The sequence below is a fragment of the Solea solea genome, chromosome 9, assembly GCF_958295425.1.
Source record: "Solea solea chromosome 9, fSolSol10.1, whole genome shotgun sequence".
Taxonomy (NCBI): Eukaryota; Metazoa; Chordata; class Actinopteri; order Pleuronectiformes; family Soleidae; genus Solea; species Solea solea.
This window is the reverse complement of record NC_081142.1, coordinates 15,356,309-15,378,148: the sequence shown is the minus strand read 5'-3', so window position 1 is coordinate 15,378,148 and position 21,840 is coordinate 15,356,309. Positions and strand designations below refer to the sequence as shown.

At 39.9% G+C, this 21,840-nt stretch overlaps 2 protein-coding genes across 3 annotated transcripts; one reads left to right on the top strand and one right to left on the bottom strand.

Annotated features, from left to right (window-relative positions):
- Positions 1 to 402: 402 nt before the first annotated feature.
- Positions 403 to 3,236, bottom strand: nphs2 (NPHS2 stomatin family member, podocin). Its single transcript, XM_058637513.1, has 7 exons — positions 2,839 to 3,236; positions 2,564 to 2,667; positions 2,205 to 2,277; positions 1,733 to 1,815; positions 1,317 to 1,576; positions 885 to 963; positions 403 to 624 (listed from the first exon to the last, which is right to left on the bottom strand). Exons 1-7 carry the CDS (start codon positions 3,095 to 3,097, stop codon positions 403 to 405), a joined length of 1,080 nt encoding a protein of 359 aa, XP_058493496.1. The 5' UTR covers positions 3,098 to 3,236.
- A 1,106-nt stretch (positions 3,237 to 4,342) lies between these two features.
- tdrd5 (tudor domain containing 5) lies at positions 4,343 to 16,784 on the top strand. 2 transcript variants are annotated; one of them, XM_058637512.1, is made up of 19 exons: positions 4,343 to 4,592; positions 5,224 to 5,286; positions 5,531 to 5,764; positions 5,927 to 6,138; positions 6,423 to 6,729; positions 7,431 to 7,600; positions 8,151 to 8,234; positions 8,734 to 8,790; positions 8,865 to 9,027; positions 9,112 to 9,281; positions 9,989 to 10,203; positions 10,677 to 10,886; positions 10,991 to 11,057; positions 11,337 to 11,537; positions 11,694 to 11,825; positions 12,741 to 12,806; positions 12,985 to 13,149; positions 13,253 to 13,436; positions 16,250 to 16,784. In XM_058637512.1, exons 3-19 carry the CDS (start codon positions 5,536 to 5,538, stop codon positions 16,315 to 16,317), a joined length of 2,700 nt encoding a protein of 899 aa, XP_058493495.1. In that variant the 5' UTR covers positions 4,343 to 4,592; positions 5,224 to 5,286; positions 5,531 to 5,535; the 3' UTR covers positions 16,318 to 16,784. The 2 variants fall into 2 exon arrangements, with proteins under 2 accessions (XP_058493495.1, XP_058493494.1); XM_058637511.1 differs by lacking the exon at positions 5,224 to 5,286.
- The last annotated feature ends 5,056 nt before the right edge of the window (positions 16,785 to 21,840 follow it).

Genomic DNA, 21,840 nt, shown 5'->3' with positions numbered 1-21,840 from the left:
TTCACGCTCTGTATGTTCTCTATAGGATCAGAGAGGAATGCAATAACAAATGAATATAGTGCACAAAAATATTAGGGCAGTTTCAAAAATGGCCATTAACCATGTGCTTTCCAAGTACTGAATATCCCCATTACCATGATATTGTCCTTATTCAGAATGCAGATGTTCTCAGATTTTGAAAAGTCTGACTTTTCTGGAGCTTTTTTCTGAGTGAAGTATAAAGAATTGAACGTGAAAACAAACAATACCATGTGGTTCTATTTGTAACAATAATGGGCATTGCTTTCTTTTTATTGCATGTGCTTTTGTGTTCCATGATATAGGCTCAGATCCTTCATCAAATCTCAGTTGTAAATCTCATCATCTTAGTCATGAACTTTTTATGTCTTGATTTATGTCCTGTCACATCATTGGTGAGTCTGTTTCTTGGTCCCCTTCTGTACTTTTCCCCTCTTCTTCTTCCACAGCAGGAGGCGGTGGAGGTGGAGGTGGAGGTAAGGCTGAGTGGTCAGAGGTCAGATTGAGGACATCTGGGGGGAATGGAAGGACCAAGGCTGGATGCATGTGACGGAAGGAGGCCCTCAAACTCTCCCAGGCAGTGGTCTCTGATTCTGCTGCTTTTACCTGAAGGAGAGAAGTGCTCATGTATTTGAAGTGTTTTCTTTGTTTGTAACAGGCTGGTGGTAAACCAGGTGTTCCAATTTAAGCATTGCATTGCTGTTTGGGCTGGAAAAACAACTAAATGGTTTGAAGGAAACTACATAATACCATACTATCCAAATAACTTGCCAGTTAGATACTTCATACTGTACTTACTGTAGTTACGTTCTACCAGTTTTACATTTACAGTCTTCCTAATGTTTTGTATTATGAATAATCCTTACTCTGGCCTGCTGTTGTTTCTTGGCCTCTGCCTCAGCAGCCAGACTTTGTTGTAACTCCATGGGAAAACTGAACTCGTCTCTGAAAGGAAATTAAACACAATTACAACCCAGCCTCATCAGGAACCACAACTCTTAAAATTGCACAATGGAAAATGAGGTTACATGCAGAGGAAAAATGATTTGCCTACTCTTGTATTTGCTTCTTTATCTTGATTATTTTAGCCACATAGGTTTTTGTTTGTTTGTCATAATCAATGTGCAAGAGGGAAGAGGTTTTACTCTCATGTTAAACACTCATTAGATCATTAAGCTTTGCTGCCACAAACTGTAATGTCAAATGTTGCAATTGGAATACATGGAGATAATGTAAAACATATAAAAAGGTAAAACACAGTGAAAGAGGAGTGAAACTTTTACTTCCTTTCGTCTTACATGTCTGCTCTCTCCACATGGATGCCCCAGCGGCAAGTGACAGAGTCAACAGCTGCTTGTATCTGCTGACCAATCCTTCTCCTTTGCAGCAGGACGTGGCTGAATGCATGTTGGGCGACTACATCTCTGACCGCTGCCTGGACAACAGTCTGCAACACTGTGGTCAGACTAGACAGGGCTGTGCTGCACAGAGCCATGTTCTCTATTTGGTAATAACACACCACACTCAGCTCTGGCCTCACCAAGTCCTTTGTCACCACCTGTGCACAGACGTATATTATACGGCCTTCATTTGCTCACAATAACGCTGTATAAGATGCATGGAATCCCACTTTAATGTAAACTCTTTTAATGGTTTAGAAGTGCCTTCATTATAATTATATGAATAATTATCACATTTACTCATTGTTCTGTACCGTGTGAGGAGGAACCTTCAGCATTTTCAGTCGGATGTCAACTTTGTGACACACATCAATGAATGGGAGGTAGAAAAGAAGACCTGGACAGAGGAGAGAGAAACATTTGATCTATGGATGGGTTTTTAACAAAACATTGTGTTCTTTTTATAATTTCATTTCTTATGACTTTGTGGGGTAGAAAATGTGATCACAGATTTCTTTAATTCTATTTTCAACATGTAAAGCAAGAGGAACCACTCACAACACACTCCCCTATTATATTTTAAATCTGGAATCTGGATCAATTTCCTGATCACCACAAAAATCTAAAAATGTCTTCCTTTGGCCATTACCTTTATCCCCCGGATTTTTTTTTTTTTTTTTTAAATCAATATCTATCCAAACAGAACAAACAGGCACACAGGGCAAAAAACATTACATCCTTAGCAGACAGAAGAATAGTTTTGAAATGACAGTGAACTGTGCTAACCTGGGCCTCTGGGTCTTCCACGCAGAAGGTGACCAAGTCTGAAGACTACAGCTCTCTCATGCTCCCTCACTACCTGTCACTCAGAATGACAGACGTCAGTCAGTCAGTCTATATAAAATGAAAAAAACAACAACAACCCAGTGATGGCTGCAGTATCCAGCTAACATAAAAATACAACTGTATAATATTGAGAATATGAAAATATGTAGTATAAAATCCTGTTATAGTCCAAAGTTTAACTGTCTGTTGTCATGTACCATCCTAATAATTTACAAAATTCCTGCATGAAGTTATGATTTTCATGAAGTAGATCATTGCAAGGTCCTCTGTGTCTGCTTGGTCGGTTCTATAGTTCTTACTTTGACACAGAACCAGATGGACAGAGGGAGTAAGATGAGGACCAGAGCCAAGACAAAAACCATCAGCAGCCACTCAAACACTCCCAGGCCCATGCTCTTCAAACCTGCAGAGAGTCACATCACTTCATAAGACCTCCAACCATTGTCAAGAAAGAAGTTGAAACACCATTTTTAGCCTTAACTCAAAAAAAACTTGACAAAATGCCAGTACATTTGCTGATATAATGTTTTCTTGACAAAGGATCTATGAGGCTAATCTTCAGCCTTCAACTCACCATCTTCCTGCTCTGCTGCCTCCAGGGGCCCCAGGTTCTCCTCCTTGACCTGGTCATCTCTCACTCTGTCTATGTCCACCACAGTGGATTTTACCTTCACATCTGCCTCCTGCTCTACCTTAACCTTTATTGTTTTTGGTTTGTCCTTCTGCAGTCGCTCTCTCCTTGCCTCAGGAAGCCGGCTTGCCTTTGATGTCCTTTGCCGGTGACTCCTTGGAGAGATGATTGCTCCCCTCTCACTCTCCCTCCTGGACGTCATTATGGGTTCTGTCTGTCTGGAGTGGACAGTGGAGGATGTCTCAAAACTCAGGGGAGGCTCCTAGAACATAGAAAAGATGGTGGTTGAGGTGTTTCTGTGTGATGGGTTAATGGAGGGTTTTCTGTTTAGGTTAAAGCCAAGAGTTGCTTCTGTTGGCTGGAGGTCTTGATGTGGAGTCACTGTGGTGATGAGACAGAATACATGAACAGTGAATCAGACTGAAGGTGGGAGTATAGGGTGGCAGAGGGAGAGGGAGTGTCACATATTTCCCTCTCTGCTTAAGTCAGGGAACAATCACGAGCATAATATTCAATATAAACTATGTTTGGCACAATTTCCCCAGATTTAGAATATTCTTTTTACAGAAACTGTATATGTTTATTTCATTAATTGTTCATTCTCATGTACATATATGCTCTAAGTAGTTTTTCTTCTACCCTATTTTTTTTTTTAGTTGTTATGTCTTGAAAGACCATCATCATATCACAGAAACACCAACATCAACCTACAAACAATTCCAACTCGTTCCCTGAAAAGGAGAGGCTGAAATTTAGGCAGTGTTTCAAAACAAAATGAAAGGCATTGCAACCTGGTGTATCTACTGTGAGCAGACAGTGTCTGAAATCACTGTCCCCACATTGTGGAAGTTAGTGGAGACAAGCCAGCTATTCTGTAGGGAAAATTTGATTATTTTTTCATGTAATTTAATCTGAGCCTATTTGAGTGGCATCCAAATTACTTTCAACCTTTATACCCTCAAACTGTTTTGTTCATAATAAAACCACTGTACGCAGTATAGGAGGAGCAAAATTGTAACAGTAGAACTGAGGGAGTCGGTGTCTCTTTGCCTGGAATGTGCAATCTCCTTACCAAAGAGCTGATGCAGTGTTTTTTTTCTTTACAGGGACAAACACAGCCACTACACTCCTCCATAATACAAACTTAATGAAACTGGAACTTAATTGTGTGGCACACATACACACAGAAGCTTTATTGTGAAAGCCAATCCAACTCTTAAGTATGTAAAAGTACAGAACTGATTTTGAGTGTACTTGTTTTACATATGATTTATTTCATAAACTGGTGGATATTAACATTTTAAACTTTGCATAATTATCTAGGGTACAAAAAATGTGCGAATAGAACAATTGGCAAAGCAACTCAATTATTTGGTTGTTGGAAGATTGATTATAAAACAGAAAACATTTCTTTATTTTTATGACCTCTCGCAGCTCACCTGCACAGACCTCCAGGTGGCGGTGGCCGCGGTTGATACTTGATGAATCGCTGCTCTACCATGTGTTTTCACGAAAACTCTTTAACTTATTGTAAAATAGCCACACAGCAACAGTGAGGACCGGTTTATGCTGATATATTCACTTTAAACTATGTTCTAACAGATTTCTGGATTTCTATAGCTGGTTGACGCTAACAAAGCACAAGGTCAAGGGAGTCGTCTCAGTGCTCTGTTGCTGACAGGCGTGGAGAGGTACAGGTAAGCTACATGCTAACAATAGGCAAATATACAGAAGATTTATAGTGTCATATAGCAGTGTCCCCATGTTTAGACGTTTCTAGTTGAGGTTTAATGAACTACAGCGGCTGTATTCTGTTATGCTGGACCGCATTACCCGGTTTTAGATTTTTTATAGTGGAGGCGAATTAACTTTTGCTAAAATGTTAGCCACTCTCAGGTGGCGATGACGAGCTATGATGACGAGTAGCTTTCAGGATTTTTCCTCCCCTGCAGAATTATAATCTTATTTCATATAGTTTATCCTAATATTGTACTGGAGTATATTCTTATGTCTATATGTTCTATTATATTTTACTTTTTATATGATTTTTTGTACTAAATATTTGATAATTTCTCATTTTTTTTATCATATGTGCCTGTTTTACTGCTGCTGTAACATGGCTTTATTCGTAAAAAAAAAGCAATTACTTAAAATACTGCCCTGGTATTTTTGTACATTAAGCAAGTCGTTTTGAGTGTTGTTTTTTTAAATACATTTCTCATAATTCTGTGTAACTTTCGTTTGCTATGACATTTGAGGATGTCATAGTGGACACGTCGATAACACATAAATCTAAATCTAAATCTTATACTTTATTAATCCCCTTAGGGCGCCTGGGGAGCAACGGGGGTTGGGTACCTTGCTCAGGGGTACCCCAGCCCTTTTGACCTGGTGGGTACTTGAAACGGAGACCCTCCGGTTACAAGCCAAGTTCCCTTTCCACTTGGCCACGGGCTGCCCAAATCAAAGTAGTTAACGGGTCACGTGATAATAAAACTCTTGGTTGCAGGCAGCCCTTTTTTGTGACCTTTTTTTTTTTTTTTAGCATGTTGTGTTACTGAGAGTTCAGGATGCGCTGCATGTGTTTTTGTTTTTCCATGTTTTACCTCTTGCTGTGCTTTTCGTGAATATTCAGGCAAGATGAACCAGGAAGAGGTTTTGGCACATCTGAAGAGGGACATTCGTGCTTTGCTCACTTCATCCAAGATGGGCTTGGATCCTGATCAGCTCCGACGAGACTATGTGGAAATGTTAGGTCATCCTATGCCCCTGAAGCTCCTTGGCTTCAGGAACATCATGGATATGGTGAAGGACATGCCTGATGTGGTGTCTATTGGCATTAATGCAGATGGTACCATTTGCTTAAACGGTAAGGTCTACTAATTTATTTGAGCCTGTGTTTGTATTTGGTTGCTGTTTTTCACTGCATTGAATTCATAGGTCCTCATTCAAGATTCATAGGTCCTCATTCTTGTTGCCTTTTTTTTAAAGATAGTGTTACATGGTCTCACTTTGGTTTGTGCCATTGCAGCTGTTAGTGATGAAACCACGCAGAACATTAAAAAGCTGGTAGGCAAGCAGCGTATGTCTAAGGCCGACAGGAGAACCAAGAGGGTCAGTGCAAGTTACTTCTCACCCCACTACTCTCGCATATCCACATCTGTACTCCTTCCTAGAAGACGTTGTGGTCCTCCACCTCTCCCTGCCCAGCTCAGGGCTCAGCTCTGCTTCCTCCTCTCGCAGGTATGATGTCATCACTAATTGTCCTTTATCAAAATCAATTTCGAATATCTACAATAAGCCCGACAGTTTGAGTCTGTCAGATTTTTCAGATGTTTGGTCAAACTCGTTACGAGCCAGAAAGACAATGTCAGCCATTGTTGAAACATGACAATCATGAACAAAGTGATGAAACACACCAACTAAATCAGATGCATGGAGGTCATAGTGGTTCTTGATATCTAGCTCTTTCATTGCAAAAATGTTGTCTTGAATAATGTTGAATAATGAAGTGGCTCCTCTCCCAGGGTCCTCTCAGGTTATCTGATCTGGAGGGTTGCTTCCTGCGCTGCTTTGGCCACCCCTTGCGTTGCCAAAGCTATGGCTTTTACACCACTGGAGAGATGCTGGCGGCGTTGACGGACCTTGTTATAATTCAGCAGAGCAGGCTGGGTTCACTCATAAGACTGAGGGATCACATGGTAACCAGGCCACTGCTCATACCATTTAATTCAGCAAGGAAGACTGGACCTTCAATGCCACTATTGCATAGAACTGACAAGCCACCATTCAAAGGGCCAGGCAACAGTGCTCCGTCAGCAGGTTTACACCCAGGTGTGTTTTTTTAACAAAGTGTTTTGAAAAAGTAGTATAGGTGTCACTTTTAACAATATTTCTCTACTTAATTACTGTAGCTACTGTCTGTACTACTACTGTACTAGCTACTGTATACATTAATTTAATGCTTGACTCCGAGCAAGCTTGACACCCAGTGCTGGAGGCAGCTTTCAAAAAGTCACGAGAGCAGTGTCTGTCATGGCTGAATTTGTAGGAAGAGTTGCTAATGTTGCTGATATTGTTGATGACGATTTGGTGTCTGCTGTGACAAGAAACGGGGACAACAACTTTGTCTGACAGCTCTGTTTGTATGATGCACCGTTTGACCTTAAATGCATGATGTGATTTGATTGGCTACAACCTGGGCTTGAATATTTGTATAACGTATTGATTGGTGGTCGCCTGCCCTGCTGTTTAGAAAGTGGAACATTTTTCAACATCTACCTCATGCAGTGCAAGCAAAGCAAAGGAAGGGATCAGCAATACAGTTAAGCAATGTGCAAGGCAGCCCGATTTAAAGTGAAGATGGTGGATTGTTTCAGTTGAAGCCTCCACTATGTATGTGTGAGTGCAGCCTTAGTGTTAATGAGGATATTAGGTCTGAAATGGCATAGATGTTGTCCAAATTGTATAAAATAGTTTTTATTTTTGCACACATATGTAGCACTAATATTTTGAAATGTGGTTTCCAAATCAAGTCTCATTAAAGCAGAGTCCTGTGACCCAGTCTTCTGCTGAGACTCCCATGGACCCTGTCTGCAAAGAGCCAATAACTGTCCTTAACAAGCCAAATCTGGTTGAGAAGAACCAGGAAGTTGAACCGGGGCTCAGCCAGGAAGACCATCTCCTACAGAAGTGCATCCTCAAGGTTTGTGTTCATTTGGATAATTTGTTCTCAAACTTTGAGTAACTGTATATTCTGCTATGAATGGCTTGATTTCCTTCAATTGTCATATAAAGGCTTAATGTGCTTGTTGTGCACTATGGGCGCACTATGCATGTTATTGCAATATTTCAGTCCGTTCTCATTCCAAGTGTCATACTATCGCTCTGTCACAGAGTACCTGTCCATGCCTGAAAGAGACTTGTGAGCATCAAGCCGATAGTACGCAGTCACTGTCAAGGAAGATATATAATCCGCTATTTATAATTATTTATGATTTATTATTGGTGATGGAAATGCTGATGCTATTATTAAAGTAAAAGTCTCCCTGTGCGTGTGTGTGTGTGTGTGTGTGTGTGTGTGTGTGAGTGATGGATTGGGGGGGTATATGACACTCTCAGAATGAGAAGAGGTTGAGAGTTCCAATAGAGGGCAAACCACAGCACAGACTGTGGTTACATGAAGTTTTTTTTAAGCATTCAAAATGTGCATTTGTCGCATTATCGTCATTCTTTTTCTCTAAATTCTACATCAGTTGGAGGAGGAACTTCATCGAACAATCCTGGAGAATGGAATTGCTAGCACCATCAGTCTAGAGCTGAAGGACAAACTGCAAAAGGTAAGACTTCCTGTTAGTTTATAAGCAAATTATTTTGAAATGTAAAGTAAACATTTGTTTCAATTGGTTTGCTACTTCCATTTGATTAATGCATCAGCACGGGGGACAGCTGCAGTAGGTGACATTCTGTTTTTGGATTGTCCATGCATCCTTCAAAATGTTATTTCCTTATCCCTGGCAAAAATAGTTTTCTTGGACTTGAGATATTAATTAGAATTTGTTGGTCAAAAGTTCAGCCTCACGGTAACTGTTATTCAAAGCTGTACCTGCATCATGATGGAAAGAAATGGAAAAGAGTTTGCATTATCTACACAATATTATATCTCAGTAATGTAATATCATTATTGAGTTCTTGAAAAAAAATCCAGTTGTGATCTAATGTGGTATTGACACCTCTTGTTTAAGCACATTGATTTGCCTTATACTGGTGCACACCTTAAGCAGGACGCACAGTTTCAAGTATTCTAATGAAATCCTTTGTATCTTCATACTTCTACAGGTTGTAGGTCAGACCAGGGATGGATTGTCAGTACATGATTTGCCTGCTGAGTATAAGGTAAAAAAAACTAGTAATTACAGATGCACTGAGACGATACTTGGCAGCTCACATCGGTTACTTGTGCTCTTCAGAGGCTTTTGGGTGAGGAGCTGCCACTGCAGCAGAGCGGCTTCTTCAGTGTGACCGAACTGATCAGTGCCATGAGTGACATCTTCCACCTTAAACCTGCAGAAGACGACAGTGGACACCACTGGGTAATCATGAACGTAAAAGACAGTGACGGACCACTGTCAGGTGTGTATGTGCATGTATTCATAAAACCTCTAAATGTTGTCTGTGACGTAACGGCATGAAATAAATGTTTTCTTCATGTCGTAGACTCAAAAGAAACGGGGAATTGTAACAGTGGTGAGGAGCTGTCATATACGAGCATCGACTTCAGCTGTGAAGAGTCTCTTTGGGAAGGCAAACAGGAAGCAGATGACAATAACACAGATGTTGAGAGTGAGGAGCTAGAGACCAGTAGCAATTCCAAGATCCGGGAAATGGTTAGATATATTGTTGTACATTATTCAGTGTACCTGAATGTGTTAGTATGGACACGCATTCATTTTTTTTATTGGTAAAAATGCTACACCTGACAAAAGGTGATACATAAACACACACCATTTAAAGTTAGACAAAAATCACATATATATGTGTGTGTGTGTGTATGTATGTATGTATGTATGTGTATATATATATATATATATATATAAAATACATAATCATATTTTACAGTTTACACTACAGTCAAAGTGTAGTAGAAGAATTGATATTGTCAAATATCTTTAATTAAATAATAATTAAAGACAAATAAATACATTTTCAATTATTGATCAAAAAGTATTTAAAGCAATGGGGAGGACTGGGCCAGACCACTAGTAAATATAGGTAGGGGCCCATACCATTAATTTTATGTCTTAAGAAATTGTTCACATTTGCGTAGAGATGTTTTATTTTAAATCTGTGTCCAGAACTGCTAGGGGGCACCATAAAGACCTTCTTGTGAAACAGCTCCCAGACCTTCAGGGAGTCACCCACCACAAAAGTCTAGCTGGCCCACCTCCCCATCGCCAAAGGGAAAAATTACTAATAAACTAATTAATAAGAAGTATTATAATAATACATAAATAAATAAGAAAAAAAATGTCCTAGTAACAATAAGTGGTAACAAAATATGAACTAGTCAATGCTTGTTTGTTTTTTCATGTAGGTGTCTGAGAGATATACTGTGGTCCAGGTGCACCGCAACCCTGCTCTTCCCCTTGATGCCATGCGGAGTCAACGTCTCCAACCACCGACGCGTCACAGTGCTCGAGAGCTGGTACAAGTCGCGGTGGAACAGATGGACTCGCCGGCACATTTCTACATCCGCTTCAGTGACAGTGAGGAGGCGCAAGCTATGGAAGACATGATGATTGAGATGAGGTGGTGAACACGGCAAAAAACTAAATCACAGCATTCTATTTATTCCAGTCGGTAATATAATACTCTCTCTTGCTACTCAGCTAAAGTTTTTGTTTTCCAAAGGTGGGGTTGATGATTATTTAAACTAATTTGCAATTACTCCTTTGTCTTGTGTAAAAACTGACCATTAAGCCATATCTGTTTACTCTCATTTATTGGTGGTTTTAAGAAGTTAATAAAGAAAAGAAAGGCATTTTTAAACACCTAACATGACTCCGACACAGGAGACATTTAAGTGATGCCTATATCAATGATACCAAATTTGACAGTGTTTGCTGGTTGAAGCTTGGACTGTTCAATTTTAATAAGAAATCCCCAAACAAACCAAAACATACTTAAAGAGTTCATCGTCACTGGTTTGACAAACTTTATTCTTTTTAAAACCTCTTATACTTCACTCAGAGCAGTGACTTTTTATTTTCTCATTTTTTTAGGCGATGTTACACTTATTCTGATGTGGCAGAGGGCTATCGCCTCCCCAAGAAATTTGTCAGACGGGGTCAGGCCTGCTGTGTGTCACCGGCAGGTTTGTGGTTCTACCGAGTGGTGATCCAAAAAATACTCAGCCCGACTCAAGTTGAGGTGTACTTTGTTGACTTCGGTGATACGACTGTTGTGCAGAGCGCCAGCCTCAAGTTCCTCAAGTAGGGTCATCTCGAACATTGAAACAGTCGATCAGTAGTCACTTACTACTAAACAGGTTGGTGTGTGATGTTTCTGCTCAGCTCTCTACATCTCTGGTTTCCAGGTTGTGTTATTCAGTTCTTCCAGCACAAGCTGTTCCATCGTCCCTCGCTGGAATTAAACCCACTACTGTAAGTGTGAAAGCTAATATTATGTTTATACAAAACTTTTAGCTTTTTGCACCTACTATTTTTTCAAAGGTTAATACACATTAATCCTGCATCATTTCCTCCTACACAAGTAGCATGTCTAAAAACCTTAGCTTGTAGTCTTTCAAAGACGGGAAGTATGACAGTTATATTTATATTTAACTTGCAGATAAAGGGTTAATATGGATGTAAAACAAAAGACTTAATGTTGTACAGATTTATTCAGCTTTTGCTCTGTGAATGGTGGTCCATCTCTTACAGGGCAGCTGGACTGCTGAGGCCGTGGCCTCCTTCCAGAAGCTGTGCTGTGATCGCACCCTGGTGGGCGCTCTAGATTGTTACACGGGAGATGTGCTGCAGCTCTACCTGTGTGACACACGCACTGCTCATGACGTCTACGTCCACACTGCTCTGATGAACCAGGGACATGGGAAACCCTGCGGCCCTGCAGAGAGTACAGCAGTGAGCCACACAACCCTAGCATTGTTAATAGCACGTCTAAAACATTTATATAGACAATGGTTTACCCCACTGTACTGAATCACTTTAAGAAATATTCACCACATAAATAAGTACAAGGTCATTGGTTAATTCACTGGTCCTATATTTTGTCCTCAGCTGTGTGTCCAAAGCAATCCAGCAAGTCTCTATCTGGGGGAGGGAAAGGTTGATCTGCCGGAGTTTGAGGAGGAAATGACCTCCAGTGAGCCAGCAAATACTCCAGATGAGTCCATGCCATCCTCCCTGAAGGTACATACAGTCTTGGTCACATACTTTTTATTTAGATATTAAATGGTCCCCAATATACCATAGCACATGTAATATCATATTTTTGTCTATCTTGAACATAGACACAATCCTGGCTCTGCTATTCTATGCTAATTTTTTTACATTTTTACAATTACAGCTAAACAAAACATTAATCAGTGCTTGTTTGAGTGATGTTTTCGCTTGGTTTGCACCAAAGATTGCACTCTTCATCTCTTCCTTCCTCTTTCTTTCTTTTGTTTCCCTGTCTTTTATTGCTGTTGTCAGCAGGCTTTTGTTCTTTTCCTGTTCATAGCTCTTATCTCACCAGCCACACTGTCAGTGCTGCAGGCCCACTGCAGCACTAAACACACATTCAGATCAAACTCGCACATCATCTTGCTGAAAGGTGGATTGGGGGGTAGTGGACCCAATGCACAGTCAAATAGTTGGAAGGTCACACTATTTGTTGGTCAATAAATGACAGCCAATCCATTGCCTGTCTGATGCCTATTGGTTTTCAAGGACTGAACAAGGCAACTATAAAAGAAAATGAATACAGTTAATCTCAATAGTGACAAACAAGATGTGTTCCGTGTTCTTTTGCTCCTCTATGTAATAATCTTGCAGTTTAAGAGGAACTGATTCCAGAAACAGATTTTGACTTTTGTACAGTACTACGATGTAACTTTTTATTATTGTCATATTGAAAACCAACGTCTAATTTAGGAATCTGTTATTTTAAAACTGCATACATGCTTCCTGTATTTTCTGGATTTGTTCCAGTAAGGTTATTGAGAAATAATTCTACTGTATGGTCATTATAGCCTTGCTAAAGCAACAAATCTAATGGTGACCTAAGACTTTTACACACTACTGCAAATGTGATGCACACAGGATGTTTTCTTGGTGTTTAAGGAAGAAGAGGAAGAGATGCCTGCGCTGGAGTTCATAGAGAGCAGTGAAGTCAGCTCTGACACCCAGGTATGACCATCTGACCCTGATTACACACAGCCATGCTGACACTTTGTCAGCTTTTGTATGACATTGTTGATGAAACGGAAACAGATAAACTATCTAAGCATTTATGGAAACATGGAGAAAATACAGAATAAGTGTCTGCACAAATGCTGCTGAGGTCTTACTTCTGTGTCTTGTTCAGGCTGCACGGGCCAACCCGTTAAGTTTTGTGCTAAATGACCAAACACTCAGCTGTGAACTGGGCCCGGTCTTGACAAATGAACCCTCTCCTACCAACACGACTACCCCCACCTCCGGCCCTCTCACCGCTCCAGATCTGATCCAGACCAAGACGACCTCAGCTGAAGTATAATTTGTTGATTTTTTTATGGATGGAAATCAAGCACATTAACCGATAGCAATTAATTATAGTTGTTTTTATCCAATAAAAACACAATTCCATTTTACAGGTGACAAAAATGTCTCCTCAAGCAACGCCTTCTAGCATTAATTCCAGCCCCTGCTGTCAGACACAAGAAAAGGAGAAGCATCAGTCAAACATCGCTGTCCCTTTGTTGGTCAGACCACCACCAATCCTTAGGACGCTGAGTCTTCACACCCCTTACCTCGGCCAAATCCAGCATTGCAATCAAGGTATACACTGTCAATCTTTTTTTATTTTTTAAGATGGATGCTATATATTCAAAGGTACATACTAAACAAGAGTTCAGGTATTTTTCCAAGTGTGGTTATATGGGGAACTGTCAGAGTCAGTGCTGATCAGCGTTTTTAGCTTGTGGGGACACAGAGCTGCTCGTCTACTGCTGTCCTGTTTGATAAGTTTGTGTCACTTTGGTAAACCCCAATGAAAGATTTCAAACACCAAAGTCACAAAACAACGCATTGCTGTGATGTGATGGACTTTGGCCCAGGGAAAGAATTATTTAGCAAGTGATACAAATTTCAGTTTCAGTGGTAAACGTATTATTAAACTCATAGACTTATATGGGCATAGTTTGTAGTAGGTTAACCTTTTTGTGGCAAAAATATTTCTTTATTTATCTACTGATAAAATGTTGATGAGGAAAGGAATTTGGCTTGTAACCAGAAGGTTGCTGGCTCAATCCCAAAACGGGCCAATGACCTGGGTGCCCCTGAGCAAGCAATGGGACAAATTCACCATCACTAATTGGTATGTGTGTGTGTGCTAAAAAATAATTCTAATTCTAAAAAAGGAAAGATACAGACTTCACATTCGTCAAATTATTGCTTAGTGTTTAAAGGATTACAATGTGGAACTTGAGTCTCCATTTACACACAAAGGCCCTTCTCTCTTGTAAGACACATTTTCTAATAGGATTATACAATGACCTTCATCAACCTACACATGTGCACACATTCTCTCTCCCCCCCTCTCACTCCCCCCATCTTACAGAAAAAAACCTTCAATGAAATTAGTTCATCCATGGATGCAGAGAGGGCGTATTGATTTCCATCCTGCTGCTTGCAGTGGTGGATGTACCTGCACTGAGAACCTGACACAGATGCAATTAGACCTGTTACCAGAGCTATTTGACCCAACAAACTGCTTTCATTGCATTCTGTGCTGTTATTGATACACTGCTGTTCCACCGTGCTTCCACTTGTACAGTGTTAATGAAAAAAAGCATACCACTGTGGGTCAAGCAGATTTATCTACTAATCGCTCTCGGCTAACTGCAGCGTGACGGTGTGCTGCACACAGATGCACGAACACAGATAAAAGCACAAGATGGAAACCAGAGTTAGTGCGTGACAGATTAGAGGATTGGTGTGTGTGTGTGTGTGTTTAGAAAATATGTGTGGAAACATACAGATTATATCCTCTGCAGTTACTTTAAATTAACCTAGTTACCTGTAGGCTCTTGTCTCTAGTTATTTTTCTTGCTGCTTCTTCTGTTATTTGCCCTGACAAATTGTATGCTGGGTTCCCTGAAAAACACGACATTGCAGAAACAACAACACTCGAGCACACAAATGCAAACTCTGCACTTGTCTGTTGTCATGATTCTCTTGTATCTGTCTGCAGTCCTATGTAACGACTCAGCAGATTTGTTACCCGTCACAGAGTCAGTACTCTGCTTGTTTTGTGGGCTGTCTGCAAAGTGTGGACCAGAACTGAAAAATGCCATTTATGTTGTTTTCTATTTATTACGATAATGTCACATCAGCTGAGAATCTTGTTTTTGCTGACCTCCAGTGGTGTTTGGTATAATCTGACATCACTGTCAGATGGAGGTGCAGGTCCAACCTCAGACCACAACTTTTATACAAAGCGACTTACAATAAAGACAGTTAAACTAACTTTGAGTGAGAGACTTAACCACTGTAAAATCCAAGGTTATACCACCTCTCCATTTAAAGGTTTTAGGTTATGGTTTAAATGATTCAGGCTTTTGTTAGTTGCCATATTAAGATTAGTGACCTTGTTAGGTCCCAGTGGTATGTTTAATTTGTTGGCTGGACAAACAATTAAAAAACATCAAAATTGTTAACACGCCTGAGTTTTACTGCACGCAAAGATCTGAAAGAAGTGACACAAAAAAAGCCAAACGAAAAATTGGAAAAGGAGTGTTCCTCATTCTCCGTTGGGGCCCAGTGTCCTGTACAGGGCTGGTGTCCTTCTCAGCCTGTACCCCAATGAGCAACTGTGCTCAGTGGCTCTGAAGTTTCAATTGCACAATCCTTCAGCTGAGTGGAATAATAGTAGTTGTATTCTACTTTTGTTCAGATGTGTGAACCAGCTGTAGAATTCTTCAGACTGTGCAGCACTTGTTAATTGTCCATAATCACTTTCTCTGTTGAAACACAAGGCGTTCTCCTTCACTCAGCCCTGATGCAAGTTATTCGGTGCCTTGCATACACGTATTTTCTTGTTCTACTCTCACATTGTACCAATCAGCTGTCTGGACAATACTACAGAACATCGGAACCCATTGTTACACAGTTGGTTATGAATAATGCCGTTTGCTAGAGTCCTGTGACTGTTCGCCCCTTTCACTCAAATCCCTGGTAGTATTTTGCTGAAATATTTTCCAGAAAAACCTCCTGACAAAATGTCAAGTTAACACGTCCACTGTTGGTCACATTTGTAGTTACTATATAGTAGGTCAGTCTGTTCAGGCCTCAGCCCACACACACGAAAAAGTGTAAATCCAGATAACGCTTGATTATGTATCATGTCTGAGAACTCATGAGCACCCATGAGCTAATGTCTTAAGGCTACATAGCAATTTCAATTATATCGTAGGAGGAACTGCTTATGTACTGAGCTCAACCTTCTTGACACTACATCAGATGTGGAGATAACATAATATGACAGCAAGACATTTACTTAAATGTGCATACATGTATACTATACGGCCTGTGCATCATTGCCATATCTAACAGAATAGTCATATTTACATTGATTTGATTCTGTTGTCTAGGTGCACCTGTTTCTCTGCTGCACCAGCGAAGCACCAGCATCATGTTTCCTTTGTTTGGGTCCAGGTAGGTTGAGCCTCCAGTGACCCAAGTCACAAAAGAAGGAATATTTACTCTCTATCTCTTAATTATGATTCAGGTTGTCATCAAGGATTTAATTTTTGCTTTGATTTATAAAGTGTTCAAAATCGTTTTTCATGAGATAAATATTCGTGTCATTTTAATCTCATGCAGATCAGTTTAATGATGTTAGAACCTGTTGATTTTGTATATGTGTAATGGTTGCATTGTCTTACTGTTTGTTCTTAGAAGACAAATGCAAAAAAATATAAAAAGAAGAATGGTTGTTCTGTTTCAGATGGGATTAATCTTGAGAATGTTTTTATTGTAATTTTTTTTCCTGTTTACTTTATTATTTTGTATAATTTTTATAATATATAATTAATGTTCTGGACAAGACTAAAACATTTCAAAATGCCGTTATAGTGAGAAATATTTTATTTTTGGGAATAAATTTTATTTGTATTTCAAAGTGTATCGTGTAGTGTGGAGTGGACCTTACTATTGAACGCTTGTTTACCAGTGTGCCCTGATCACAAGTCCATTGTCTGACATAATTGTCAGTGTGACCTTCACCCTTGAAATGAATCCATATTTTTGCCTCACCCCACTGACTTGATGACACCTCTTGTACTGATTATCTTGTTTTCCAATTTAAAATCAATCACCATTGTCTGTTGTAACCATATGTTACTGTGCAGAGCTGACAGTAAATTGAACTGTCCAAGAATAGATTGTGTATGTTCTGCATGTATAATAATGCATCTAACCTTGTTAAACCTAGAGAGACCGGAACTCAAAAGTTGAAAAACTCTAAAACTGAAAAGGCTACAGGAGAAAGTAGAGTCTTTGATGAATAGTCTGCTTCCTGCTCCTGCTGAGCTCCCTGACCTTTTCTGGCTCAGCCAATTTGCTTTTTAATGATGAGAAGAGCTCCTCTGCCTACTCCAGCACAGCTACACAATTAAGTGCATAAACCTGCATGTGCAGTGCATCCTTGTACACTTAGTTTGGTGTTCCCTTACCTTAATCATCACAACTTAATGCCTCGTCCTTACCCAAAGCTGTTTAAACTCGTGTGGTCCAGTTGTTGGACAGTCAAGTGAAGTGAGACCCCTGGTTTCAGACCCAGTAATTAATCAAAATAAATCACAGTTGCAGTTTTCAATGAAGGCTTATAACCCTCATATTGGATAAATACAGTAAAAAGCACACGTCCTTAGTTGTCATTTATTATTTGCATCGTAAACATCCAAAATATGTTTTAAATACATGGTAGTTATTAAACCATTGAGCACATCTGCACACACAGCTTATTTTTTTAGGACAAACAAATGACCCGTGAGTGGCCTTCACACTCGCATACTCCTGATTACAAGCTATCACACAACAGTCATGCACCACAAAATGCTGTAACAAAGGCACACGCACATTGCAGGGCATTGCTTGATACGGGCTGAGGCTCGGAAAGGCAGACACTGTGTAAACCTTATTAAGGACAAGAGTAATGTGGTTGCAGTTGAATTAGCAGCTGACAGCAGCAGAGCATCTGAGCTGAGTGAAGCCCTTGATTTACAGAAAACACCCTTAGACTGTCACAAGAAGACTGAGTTTGTTTCTGAGGCTTTGGCTGGCTGATTAGCTAATTTGATTACTTTTTGGCACTGTTGAGAATGTTTGTCTCTACTTTTTTTTTTTTTTTTTTTACCTGTTCATTCATACTAGGATGATTCCAGCACAACTTTTATTTAAAGTAGCTACTGTAATGGCTGCTTTTCTATTACATTTCAAAGGTTTATCATTAAAAAATGTTAGAATCACTACCATTCTATTCTCCCACTGTTGCTGACTCTATAGTACTTAAGCCCTGAGCAATTGGCAAACTGAAAAACAAATGTTGTCAAATCAGTAATGTCTCACACAAACAGGCAGTTGTTAACTGTCTCTGTTCTCTGCTGCAGAGATGGACACGTTTTGACTGTGCAGCATCATAAATATGGCCACCAGGGGGAGTGTTTTATCACCTGTTTTCTGAGAGTGAGTAAGATGATGCCCAAGTATGTGGTTATACCCATTATGGTTGTGGTTATTGGACATTGACAGAATTGCAGCAGAAATGTCCTTTTTTTTTCTTGGAGTTTTTCTTTTGTAAAATTCACTGGAGTGAAAATATGATGGTGTACTGCAGAATATTTGATATTGGTCTGTCAGCATTTACTGTTTTTGTTGTCACCCTCTGGAAAACAACTGCACATTGTAAGGTGTTTAGTTTGTCAGTAAGTCAGTCTTGGTATCATCATGTGTATCATGTGTTATGGATTTATTTGTTTTGCAGTGACAGATTGCTCTATTTAAAATGTGCTTCTGTTATTAGATATAGATTTTAGGTTTTGTCTGGATGTTGTCAGTGCGTTTGGATTTCCATGTGTGCATCCTAATAGAGATTTGGGAGTGTTTGGATGTGAGCACCAGCTCTGTACGTGAGAATTAGAATGTGAAGTCACTCTCATCTGGGCAGAGATAAAATATGTTAAGAATGGATCCTTTATTTTCCTATCCCTTTGTCAAAAGTCTTAAGTGCTGTATTCGTTTCAGAACAATCAGGAGGAAATAGAGAGAAATCCTCTCCAAATGCATTTTTTCAACAGGCGAGCTCTGCTTCCTTAAGTTTTTTTTGTCAAATCCAACTCCAAACTTCCACTAATATGTACAACACTTTGTGTTGTTGAGATGCTGCTAATATTTTCAAGATTGTTTGTGTAGCCTGTTTTCACAGCAAACAGTAGCATTAGACCGTCTAGTAATAGAACCAAAATGAACACAGGACATTAGGAACCTTGAGAGATAATGGAAGACACATAGAACAACTGAGAGACAATGTCTAATCCTGGGAGTGTTTCTAAGGTTGTAATGGTTCCCACAACCAGGGGAGAGGTAAACAGATCGGGAGTCTAATAAAATGTGTTGTCATGTTGATTTATGAGAATTCAGCAGGATTCAGCCTTTTTTTTTCTGTACCCAGTTTAAAGGTACAAATATGAATAGAATTTAGGTGACATGAGGTGGCATTATGCATTACAGTCGTCACTGTCGAGGCCGGCACTTGTAGTTGAATTTTTTTACATTGTGCCTTCATTTAAAAGCGGATGCATCATTCCAGCGTCCTGCCACTCAAATTTATGGCTTGATGAATAAATTGAGGCCTTGAAGAACCCTTGAGGCAGAGAAGAGCTGCCTGTTGGACACAGGACAAAGGGATACAGGGAGAGGAGTTAAACTAATTAATTCTTCATGCATCACTTCGACCTTAACGGCCCCCTTATGATTGAACATTCTTGTTCATTTGTGGTGAGTCAATCTCTCGTCCAGGAACTCTGGGTTTCAGGACAATCAGTCTGGTACACCCATAGACTTTGTAAAAATGGACGTAGTCTGCTGGTTTGAAAAGTCAGTGTACTGGGACATATCCAGGAAAACATGTATGCAGTTTTAAAATAATAGTAAATATTCTCAAGACTTCTAAATGATGGTTAATTTTGCAACGGGTGCGATGGGTTTGTAATGTCCAGTCTGCTGAGGAGGTTTAATTTGGTTTGCTACTATTAAATTATTATACATTTATGTGTAATATTTAATTAAAAGTTACATTTCCACAGTAACCCATTTCCTATGGATTATTGTGGCCTGGTACCAGTCTATGACCTGGGTGTTGGTTACACCTAAGATTAGACTTGCAACTAACTAATCTAAATGGTAAATAGCATAACATTTGGCATTATAATACAAAATACCTTTTTTACACTGTAAATATTATATAATATAGTGTTCTACAGTAAAAGCCAAATGCCATTAATATAGATACTCAAATCTTTAATATTGAGGCAGTCACAACTCCAGATTTTTATTGCATGACAGATTTGAAAAATAAGTATATATATATAAAGTAAACATTAGACTTTCTCACACACCCACTGACGACATTCAACATAGGTTCCACACATGCTCTCCACTACAGGCACAGATTTGGCCTGTATTGTTAGCCAGCAGCAGCTGAGCTCCAGGCTCAGTTTATATGCAATGGCACTCACTGACAGTTCCATTAAACTGTATTTATGGCAGCCACAAATAATCGATATGCAGATACGCCAGGCTGTCCCCATTCGCAGAATTGTCTTTGGTCCAGCAATGTAATGCATCAAACTGCCACGCTCAGTGACAACAGACAATATGCACCATTGCTGGGTTTTGTTTGTTCCCATAGACCTCTTCTACTGTCCTACTCTTCTCTGTCTTGTAACCTGTGTTTTTTCCTCTCCTCGTCCACCCTTTGTGATCACACAAAATTTTTACTGGGTGCTGAAATGTGTTTATTTTGTAAAACCTTACAAAAATATTAATTTATTTTGCATAGTAGGAAGATACTTTTGATGTGTCTGTGTTTGCCCTCTAAAAAGTACAGTGTATCTCTGTAGTGAAAGCCCTTCACTTCTCCATACTCATTCAGTCCCTGTTGTGTATTAATCAGGATTTGTACAACAAAGGACAGTCGGCTATACATCATATCTGGTACGAGCAGGCGCGCGCTCATTCATATAGACAACGTCACCGGCAGACAGCAGCGTTCTGCCCTCTGCAGATGCATAGCTGTAATGATAAATGCATTTGGATTAAGGACAACAGCACTTTTAGGATCAGTAATTCTGCCAAATCTCAAGGTAATTCACAGTGACCGCATTCTGGAATGCTTACTTTAATGGCAGGTGCAGTAAATTTTGTAGTCAGGTTGGATTAATTAGATACAGTTGTTAGGTTTCACCAACTTATTAAATATTGATAGGGAACAATTGTGGTTATGGCTTTTTTTTTATTATTAAGGGTCGACATGCGTGTATCAGTGATTTGTGACTGGGAACGATCTTGTCAGCACCTGTACGTCTCAGTCACAACTACTCCACCATTGAGTGAGTTAAAGCTGCACTGTGTAATGTAAATATATTTTTTTATTTTTTCCTCTTGATGTTATTATTCTGCTTGTTTGGTCATTAGGAAGACGCAATGTAACATTTGTATACTGCAACACTCTTAAGCCTGTGGTATACTTACGTACACATGCTGCAGTGGGCGTCGCGTATTGCAAACCCTGTTATACTCAGGGTCCTGTGTGCGTCAGGGTCCTGTAGTATCCCACTCCACCATCCACCAGTCACCCGATGGTGTGACATGTACCGTCTTTTTTCAGCCTGGCGTATCTGCACCTACCGATGGGGCATAAGTGCGCTGTCCACTGTGCACCAAACGCGCACTCTTAGTGCCCGTTTCCAAAATCTGGGGGTTGATATGCACGGCGCGCGTTGCGTCCACGTGCTGTGCGCAGACGTATACCAGGCTCTTTATGTTGCATTCACACAGGACGCTATGTGAATTTGTCGCACGGCCAGTTTTATTTTGGTCTAAAGACAGAAGTAGCGGGCATTTCTTTTCACCATCAACCATGGCTAAGCATTGTTGCACTCTCTGTTGTGGAAACGTCTGC

Bases quoted from the DNA above. Each gene is read 5' to 3' on its own strand.
- tdrd5 (XM_058637511.1), top strand. From the start codon at position 5,536: ATGAACCAGGAAGAGGTTTTGGCACATCTGAAGAGGGACATTCGTGCT. The intron at 5,765-5,926 runs GTAAGGTCTACT...GTGCCATTGCAG, and splicing joins TGGTACCATTTGCTTAAACG to CTGTTAGTGATGAAACCACG. The intron at 8,791-8,864 runs GTAAAAAAAACT...TGTGCTCTTCAG, and splicing joins ATTTGCCTGCTGAGTATAAG to AGGCTTTTGGGTGAGGAGCT.
- nphs2 (XM_058637513.1), bottom strand. From the start codon at position 3,097: ATGACGTCCAGGAGGGAGAGTGAGAGGGGAGCAATCATCTCTCCAAGG. The intron at 2,668-2,838 runs GTGAGTTGAAGG...GACTCTCTGCAG, and splicing joins GGCAGCAGAGCAGGAAGATG to GTTTGAAGAGCATGGGCCTG. The intron at 625-884 runs GTAAGGATTATT...TCTCTCCTTCAG, and splicing joins AGAAACAACAGCAGGCCAGA to GTAAAAGCAGCAGAATCAGA.